Below are 10,543 nucleotides of genomic sequence, written 5' to 3' on the forward strand. Positions count from 1 at the left end.
AATCGGCGATTTTCCAAAAATATTTTTTCAAAGATCCGCCATTTTGTTAATTGTAGAGCGAAGTCAATAATCCTTGTTCATACGAGAGCCAGACATGTACTCTTTCTAACACCGTTGGAATTTTCGGATTCTGATGTTCCAGTGATGAGTTATCATGTCCGCCATCAAAAATAAGGACTTTTCTTTAATTACAAAAAAAAAACAACAAAGCAATAACAAACATTTTTTGTAAATTATTTTTCTTCTCTTTTAAATCTTCAATTACATATGTGCAAAGTTACAAACCTTAACAAGCATTGGTATTGATTTACCAGCCCATTGAAAATCTTGAAAAATTAAAATCGAGAATGGGTGGGGTTCCCTTAAATAGGGACTAAAATTTTAAAACAAACCGAATATAATTTCTTATGAATATTATAATAAAAATGTAATTTTTTTATCTTATTTTAACATCTTTTTATTTCTACCAAATAATATTAATAATATTGGTCTAATTTTTAGGATAGCCCCTACGTAATGGTATCTCCTAAATTGTGGAATTATAGGCAGATTTAAATCGTTTTACAATAGGCAGAAAATTATTATTAAACTCCACTTCAAATTATCAATATTAACTTAAGTTTCAGGATAGACCCCATATAACGAAGCTCCTATTTAGGGGATATCCGGCAGTAGATCTTCCTGTCCCACAGGTCTGCACGATTTCGTTCAAACTGCGCACATCATAATATTCCTTTCAAACTTAGATCATGTTCGATGATGGAGACTATAGGTCGTTCAGGTACCTCTATCCCGCAAACAGTCAGATTGACATGATTTTTACGGTACATTACTTTTATCTTTTGGCTACTAAATGTTGTGTTTTCTTTGCCAATTCAGGACAATACCGCGAATAACCCATGCATTTTTTAGTCAGTTAAAAAGGTGCTGGTCTAAGCTGACGTGTGAGAACTCACACTGTCATTGTGTACAATGATTCGTCTTCTCTAGTTCGTTTTTCGAAATTCCCGATAGATTAAGGCAAACAAATTGTGACGCAGCACTTAGAATTTAATGTTCTACGTTTAGAGTTTGTTGCTACATGTCAGTTCATCCTGTCAATGAACCAAAAGATTTAGATGAATGATTGGGTCAAAAGGTAAACGAATGTAAAATGGTAAGCCTTCGGCAAAAGGAACTAGATGAACAAAACTCAAAAGGAACTGGTTCGGAATAGCTGCTTTGAACAACTTTCGTTGGTATTGACTCGGTTCATTGCTGTTTTATTTCGGGCTCATACGCATAGATCTATGATTCGTCCCTTGTGACGATCGTATAAATTTCTTCTGAACCACCACGATCGCATGTTTAAAAAATTTCTTGGCACTAGTCGACACGAGCCTTTTCAATTGAATTGGCTCTAAGATCGCACATCATTTTCGGTATGACTAGGGTTCTAGCTCAATTTTTAAAAAATTCGACCGAACCTAAGAACATTTTTCCTTGGATTTTATTATCTATTGTACTCCTAGATTACATCAAAGTAGTATGACGACCCGCCTTATGGTATATCGTTGTGGGAGCACGAGATGTCAGAAGATATTTTATCTAAATATTATGATATAAATGATATGTCTAGCAAATTTTGTATTTTTATTTATTAATAACCCTTGGAAGTGATCATGCACTGGTATAATGAACTTATAGTAGCGGTTATGCGATGATTTGCAAAATGTCTGGCATTTCTATTTTGGGTAAACCACGGCCTTTTATTAACGAAACAAATGTGACACCGACCATAGGTTTGTTGTTGTGCAGTTTTAATAATAAAAAAACATGTGACAAATGGAGACAATTAATTTGTCATTATAAGTTTATCTCCCGTCAAAACAATTAGGTGTAATAATAAAATCTGCTTCGCGGAAATTCAACTACTCTCACTTATTTTTACAAATCATTTGTAGATAAAAGAGATGTAATGAACTGTTGAGTAAACAGACAGATAGTTAAGGTAACAGCGCTACGAAAATCGAAACCAATTAATGACGTAGTAAACCCCATTACAATTATTAATTATTATCATTCTTTGACCTAGAGACGAACTTGTCAATATTTGTGTTATGTTTCTCTTTTTCAGAACAAAGAACATCACCAAATTATACAAAAAAGAAATATAAGATAATTGATTTTCTTACACGCTGTCAAACGAAATGTCCCAGGTATGCAGCTATCTTGGGATGTTATAAAATTTACAACTCTTATCAGAAGTGACTCAAAAGACTGATTTCGCCAACAATTTCAGTTCACATTTGGCGACACTACTAGTTTACAAGTCGGATCTAAACGTTTGGCAGTTTTAGTTTTCCCGGGACCGCCAATAAATTCGTCTGCTGTTGCGGTTGTTTTAAAGTTACGTGCATTTTTTGGCTTTTTTGTAAAATGTCACAACACAATACAGCATACGACAATGCCGCATATACAGAAGATTCCGAAAACTATGTCGATCAAAATATACATGTTAGTAAAAATTCAGTGAAGATTCCTAAAAAAGTGCATTATGTGTGGAAAAATGAAATAATCAAAAAAAAAAAATATATATATATATATTTTTAAATAAATAATACTACAATAATTTATATAGAAATAAAATGTTTATTAACTCATAAAATCGTTTATTATCTCAATGCAATAACATCTAAATATTTACGTCTAGCTAAAATATAATATTTGAAGTGTGCTGGTACCCTGTTTAATTTAAAGCCGACATATTTTATAACTATTTAGATTTGGAAATGAAATAATATCCAAATGGTTGGCTTTTCTTTATAAAAACTGAATTTAGAAATGAACGTTATACAAATTAGTACCATGAGATAGCTTTTGAAGAAACGAGGGAAGTTATGGGAGAACGGTACAGAAAGAGACCCAATGTTCAAAATTTTGTTGACCCTGTATCAAATCTCCGAGATTTAAAGCAATATTATTGATACGAGCCATTCGCTTTGCGGCAGCACAGGGCAATTTGTCTTCTCAATTGGTCGAAGATATGTATGGAATCTGCCTCTGAATCGATTTCAACAAAACACTCTCTCCTTTCTTTGAAATAGGGCAACAAACATAATTACATTTTATTTTGCAAAAATACTTGGGTATGAAGAGTAAAACACATACACAGAAATTAAAATAACTCTTTATACCGTACACAACTATGTTGTCAGGGTATTATAGCTTTGTGCAGCCCCAAAAGTTTGTAACGCCGCGAAATATTGGTCCTAGACCCACCTTTAAGTATACCGATCGTCATATCTCGACTAGCTGAGTCGATCTAGACATGTGTGTCCGTCCGTCCGTCCATTATAATTTGTAAACACGATACAGGCCACAGTTATGGACCAATCTTCACGAAATTTTGATGTAGAATGGGTTCTGGCCAATGAAGAGCCCTAGGTTTTTGGAAAAGATCGGTTAATATTTAGGGGATGAAATGGACCAACAACTTTATTTTTGTCTGATTTTCTGGTCGCTCCAGAGTCCGCAATTATGGCCCAAACGCCGAATTTTGCATGGAGAAAGGGATCGGGCCAAAGAATAAGCATTCCTGTTTTGATAAAGATCGGTCAATATTTAGCCGGTCAAATGGACCCTGACTTTTGTGTGAAAAATTACAAAATTTGTATTCTATGGTGTATATATTTGCCCCTGAAGGACCTACACCCGAGAAGTTGATAGTATGTTCAAGAGGAGTGGTTGACCTTTAAATTGATACCAATTATATGGTCGTATGTACTCAGATGTGGAAGTTACACTTAAATACTTACAGGTGCTTACGTATTCAGACATTATTTAATAACCCAAAACCACACTAGAAGGCGGAAAATTTCCATGAGATGCCAGTTATTGTCAAGGACAACGCTTATACTTTTGGATGATGATCAGGATAATAATTTTGAAGTGGACTTTACCCATCATCACAACATAACCCACGGTAAAGAGAATCTAGACAAGTACAGCCCTCGTCTACTGAATATTAGTAATATTTGTTGACTTTAGTCGGGTTTCAGGAGGGTGCAAACAGATTTTTTTAGATTTTCGTGGAAGTTGCGTAGGGTATTTATATGGTCGGCCCCGTCCGACTATACTGCCCCGCTCACTGGTATATTATATGAATATTGCTCAGAAAGTGTTGCCAATGTCGGGATTTCTGCATTTTATGAACGCAATCCATACAATATTAAACACAGGTTCCTTGTCACACTTTGTAATATGCGTGTGTTTGGTGGTGTTGGCGCGTCTTATGGCGCAGCAATTATTCGTGGTTTTAATTTTTCGATTTTGGTTTTAAATTTTTTTATCTTCGTGTCTTGCGTCATTACAACAACCTTATACAATGTTAAACTTTTGCTTGAGCTTGTTGTTTGTATTATAAAAACAGATGCGAATTTTTTACACAATGCAGAGGTGGGTAAGGGCGAAGTAAGGATGTGATCTCAAACATAGATAAGAAGATATTGAGTTATCAAGAAAAATTTAATCACGCAATAACTCCAGAACATGACCTATGGCCAATTAGTTCTACTGGGCTTTTTATATATTCGTCATAAGCAATTTTTTTCCAAATTTTCAAATGTTGTTGCACAATTTTTTTAACCATTTTTATACCCTTCACCACGCTGTGGTACAGGGTATTATGTCTTTGTGTATGTGTTTGTAACAGGCAAAAGGAATCGAGATAGACCCATAGTTCCTTTTGAGAACATGCATAGAATCACTTTCTGAGTCGATTTATGCATGTCCGCATTTAGCATCAGATTTGGATGAAATTTAGCACATGTCACTTATTTGGCCCAATGACGAACCCTATTCAAATTAGTTTCGTCCGATTTTAGGTAAATGGAGCACCAAACTCTCAAAATTGCTCCGATTAAGAAACAAATATTGGTCCGATTGAGATAAAACATTCCACATACTACTGAATTAGGTCCAGATTGATGTATGCGAAGTTTTGTTAGAAACTGTTCAGATTTAGATATAGTTATCATATATAGTTTCGTCCGATTTTATATAAATGTAGCATCAAAAGTCCAATTTAGGTCGATTGGGACAAAATTTTGCACAGCGTACTGAATTAGGTCCAAATTTATGTATGGGAATTGTTTCAGATTTAGATAGAGCTCTCATATATATTTTCCTACGATTTTATGTAAATGGTGCACCATACTGGCAATATTAGTCCAATTGAGACAAAATTTAGCATAGCATATTGAAGTTACCACTGGTTGACATCCGTATTGAATTTACTGCAGGTTGACGTCCACGAAATTTTGTGGAAATCGGTTCAGATTTAAATATAGCTCCCATTAATATTTTCGTTTGATTTTAGGTAAATGAAGCACCATATTACCATTATTTGTCCGATTAAGACAAAATTTTGCACAGCGTACTGAATTAGGTCAGGATTGATGTATGCGAAGTTTTGTTGGAATCGGTTCAGATTTAGATATAGCTCTCATTCAAATTTCGTTCGATTTTATGTAAATGGACCATAGACATTCAATTGTGTATGGTTTGTTTTAATTTAGTTTAAATATCTATGTACGCAGTTAATATCGTCCGATTCCATGTCAATGCCCTCCAAGGATGCTATGTCTATTCTATCAAAAGGATGTTGTACATATGAGCATCTTTTGTATGTACCCAAAGTGGTGCAGGGCAGGGACGTACGCATTTTTTTCACAGTAAATTTATGTTTGCAACAGCGAATTTTTTCATTTTGTACTATCGGGCCCCCCCGAAATGAAATCCTGTGTACGTTGCTGGTGCAGGGTATGATATAGTCGGCCCCGTCCGACTTTTGAACTTTCCTTTCCTTATTTTTATTTTTGTGGGAACAATTTTTTATTTTAAAATTCTTTTTTTTCTACAGTAAACAGTAACGACGAAAAATCAATAAGTGCACTCAACTTGAAGTAGGATAGGTTAAAGGCTCGTGACTCTTATCACAGGCTGGCTACTCCACTCGAAAATAATTGTTTTCAATAAAATATAATTTCAGTAGTAGGGGAGAGTAAGGCACCTTCGGCACTTTTTTTAGAGCTTTATGCCTATGTACTTATTCAACATATATAACAACTTTATGGTTGATTACTGTCCTCTGACACTTAATTATAAAAAAATTGTACCAAAAAGATATAAAAAAATAGTATTAGTTAAAAAATTTTACAGTTTTGTAAAAAAGTCAAATTCGCCGAATTTGCCCCAACCCGGGTAGCTTCGGTATTTGATGGGGCACATTCGGCACCATAGTCATAGCCGGGTAATTGTCATCGCTATCAGTCTGGTTAAAATTCTGATCCTCTAAAGGCTCTATTTGGTTTTAATACGCAACACAATATTTGAATTATAGGGCTTTATTTTCTAGCGGCGGACGTTTACATCTCAAGGTCGCACACACCATCAGAAATAGAGGTTTTCTATCGCATTTTCGACAATAAAAGCACGTTTGATCTTATATATGAAATTTCGAGCCATATTAAAGGATTAGTTTTAACGACAAACTCAAAAACATTTTACGGAAATAATATTGCACAATCTGTATATGGGCGAATGTGCCCCACTTTAAAATGCCGAATGTACCCCGAATGTACTTTTTATAGTTTTTTTTAATTTTTTTCGATCTGTTTTGTAAAAACAATATATTTTTTTATATTTTTATAATACATATCGTACTTAACCACTTTTTAATAATATTGTCTTAAAAATTTAAAAAGTTTTATACACGAAATACTTACGAAATGGAATTGAAATATTACAGAAACATCTATAAAAATACAAAAACCTATGTATCTAAATACGTTTATTAGCTAGAAATTTCAAATTTTGTGTCAATTATTTATTTCGATATTCGATACCTATGTATCGAAACTAGTGATGTGGGGTGAGAGCTTCATATCGAAAACGCGATTGCCGAAGGTGCCCCAGTCTCCCCTAATAAACGATAATTATTGTAGATGTGAAAGATAAGAAATGGAGATGCATTTCCCAAAATATAGTAATTTCAGATGATCGGAAAACTCTGTATTTGTCGATCATGGTAGTTCTATGTACATATAAATCAATGACTTCGGTCTCAACCAAGGGCCTCAAGAACATTGGGGAAGGGTTGGAAATTTGGGCTAGGACCTTGAGCATACAGAAAACATGGACGTGTATTGAAGATATTCTGTGATGATGTTGAGGTCCCGGAATACTAAATTACACCCACTTTGTATACTAGAATATAGTCACTCGAAAAATGCATCTAGGGTCATCAGAATACTTATAATGGGTTATAAGCAAAGATCGATATATATTTATAACTTTTAGTAGAAAGATTTGCCATTCAACAATAACATACAAAAATTTGCCATGAGATTATTTATCTTGAACACTTCGAAATACCTATCTTTTGAGTCCCCAATTTGTAAATGCAATAACCATGATATACATTTTAAATGAAATTTATATTTATTTCTCATATTCTGGAACACCATCAAAAATCGTTTGTGGTACATTTGGAAGTCGACAAATATTTCTCATTCGATTTGATTGAAGACATGTTATATCAAAAATAATCCGCAATAGTCGCAAAACAGATATAAAAATATAGAATTACCAGCTATAACTTAACCTATGGCGAATGTGTGCTTCTGTTCATCCCGCACAACTGTATTGCAAAATTGTATGTTATGTTATTTTCTAGAGACAACAATACAGACCAAAAATCGATAAGAGCACTCAAATTGAAGTAGGTTAGATGAAAGGCTCGTGACTCTTATCATAGGCAGCTACTCCACTCGAAAATAATTGTTTCAGTCTTTAAAATATAAAATTCAGTAGTAATAAAAGATAATTGTTGTAAATGAGGAAGATACGTACTGAAGATGCATTTCCCTGAATTCTATAATCATTTCAGGTGATTGGAAGAATCAGTGTCATGGAATTTTAATCTGTACAGGCTCAGATTAAAATTCCATATATAGTTCGTCCGATTTTATGTAAATGGAGCACCAAACTGCCAAGGTTTTCCGATTGACTATATGATAGTCGGTCCGGTCCGGTTTTATTACTTTCCTTACTGGCTTTTAAAACTCCGAAATGTATATATTTTTAATCCCGAAAATTTAAATAACAACTCAACTGACCTGTTGATTGTAAACGCGTAGTAATATTTTAATTTCATTCTTTTTATAGAAACCTACCACAGAACCCGATGTCGAAAAATCTCCACCCGCTCCACAACGAGACAAATGGGGAAATGATGTTGAATTTTTGATGTCCTGCATTGCTCTGTCAGTGGGCTTGGGTAATGTCTGGCGATTTCCTTTCATAGCCTTGGAGAATGGAGGAGGAGCATTTCTTATACCCTACATTATAACACTGCTACTGGTTGGTAAGCCCATTTACTATCTGGAAATGATATTGGGTCAGTTTTCCAGTCGTGGAAGTGTTAAGGTCTTTGAGTATGCACCCATTATGAGAGGTAAGAGGGAATGCAATTTTTAATATTTTTTTGTTTTAATTATTATTTCTTTCATAGGAATTGGTTATGGTCAAGTCATTACCACATTTTTCATATCCACCTACTATTCATCATTGATGGCCATAACTTTGCGTTATGTTGTGGATTCCTTTTATCCAACACTGCCATGGAGTTATTGCCGTGAAGAATGGGGACCACTGTGCATTGATTCCAAGTTGGAAAAGTCTGCAGACAGGCAAGATTTTTCGGAAGTCAAAAAGACTTCGGCGGAATTTTATTTTGTGTAAGTTTCAAACATTAACCCCTGTATATACTGGTAATTATAAATCCCAATTTTCAGACATATAGTTCTCCGTGAAAAACCAACTATCGATGATGGCATTGGAGTGCCAAACTGGATATTGGCCATTACATTGGCCGTTGCTTGGTTGATAATTTCATCGGTCATAATTAAGGGTGTCAAGAGCTCGGGCAAGGTTTCATATTTTTTGGCCATGTTCCCCTATGTTGTTATGCTGGTATTACTGATACGTTCTCTGACATTGCCGGGAGCATTCGACGGGGTTTTGTTTTTCCTAACACCTCAGTGGGATAAACTTTTGGACGCACATGTGTGGTATGCAGCGGTGACGCAGGTATTCTTTTCCCTGACTGTGGGTTATGGTGTTATACCGATGTATGCGTCGTTTAATCGATTTCATCACAATATTAAAAGGTGGGTTGGTTTTACATTTTTCTGAAATACGAAATCCATATAACATAGCAATTATTATAAGAAATAATCTCCTACTATTTGTAGAGACTGCACTATTGTAACAACATTGGACACATTTACATCCCTACTCTCGGGTATTGTAATTTTTGGCATCTTAGGTCATCTGGCTCACGAATCTAATACGGATGATATAAAAAGTGTCGTAAAATCTGGTCCCGGTTTGGCATTTATTTCCTATCCAGATGCCATTGCTAAGTTGCAGGCTGCTCCTCAGGTATTAAGAGGACATGAAAATACATTTATATTATTTTTTTCAATTATAGAATTTTATTTTTTATTTCAGGTCTTCTCTGTTCTGTTCTTTTTCATGTTATTCACACTGGGCGTGGGCACAATTACCGGTGTCTTCTCCACTTCAATCAATGTGATTTGTGATCGTTTTCTTTCGGCAAAACGTTGGATTGTTGTCATCGTCATGGCAATAATTTGTTATTGTGTCGGTTTGATGTATATCACTCCGGGTGGACAATTTATGTTGAACTTCATAGATTTCTATGGAGTTACATTTATAGCCATTGTATTGGCTATTGTGGAATTGATTACAGCTGCTTGGATTTATGGTAAGTATGGAATATCCACCGACATCATTTAAAATATATGTGAAAATATTTCACAAATAAATGGCGCCGAACTTGAAGATCTTCCCTATTTTCTAACTCGGTTTGTAGTCGAAAATAGAGAATTTTTCTAAAATTAAATTTTATATCTCTACCATTTTGTTAATTTTTCCAAAGGATTCAAGACAATAATGAAAAAAGGACAAACAAGCAAGGAGTCGAGTTAGAAGGACAGCAATATTCCTCAATAGAATTGACTGATAACATGTCAAAAATAACCTGCAATAGACCCAAACAAAGATATAAAATTTTTCCACCTATAAAAACTTTAACACGCTATAACTCATAAAACTGAATAATAGTGAATTTGTTCTGATGTGTTTTTAATATGGTCGCCAAGAACTTTAATAATCAAAAGGAATTTTCGATCCCTCAAAAAGGCATTAAGTTATTCGAGACGATCTTTTTATACCCTCCACCAAATAAATACTATCATATACTTGCAATAGAGTTGCCAACCCCACTTGAAACTATGCAACAGCTAATATAGACTATAGGGCATTTATAAAAAGTGGACCTACAATGACATTTTTTCCAAGATTTTTATTCCACTGGGCACCAGAAGTGATATCGGGTTCAAGAAAAAATCGGGGTTACCGTCATAATAGCTCCACATAAAACGGAAATAAACATAAGTAGCCCAACTTTTAGCTC

At 34.6% G+C, this 10,543-nt stretch overlaps 1 protein-coding gene across 1 annotated transcript; it reads left to right on the top strand.

Annotated features, from left to right (window-relative positions):
* Window positions 1–2,418: 2,418 nt before the first annotated feature.
* Window positions 2,419–9,832, top strand: LOC133324940 (sodium-dependent nutrient amino acid transporter 1-like; the record flags this gene model as incomplete). Its single annotated transcript, XM_061533763.1, has 6 exons — window positions 2,419–2,496; window positions 8,209–8,497; window positions 8,555–8,780; window positions 8,838–9,212; window positions 9,297–9,486; window positions 9,556–9,832. Coding segments are annotated over exons 1-6 (1,435 nt in total), but the record flags the coding sequence as incomplete, so codon positions are not given.
* Between the last annotated feature and the right edge of the window lie 711 nt (window positions 9,833–10,543).

This window comes from Musca vetustissima, unplaced genomic scaffold (assembly GCF_032173495.1).
Source record: "Musca vetustissima isolate MV318-11 ecotype Yass unplaced genomic scaffold, APGP_CSIRO_Mvet_v1 utg238528, whole genome shotgun sequence".
Taxonomy (NCBI): domain Eukaryota; kingdom Metazoa; phylum Arthropoda; class Insecta; order Diptera; family Muscidae; genus Musca; species Musca vetustissima.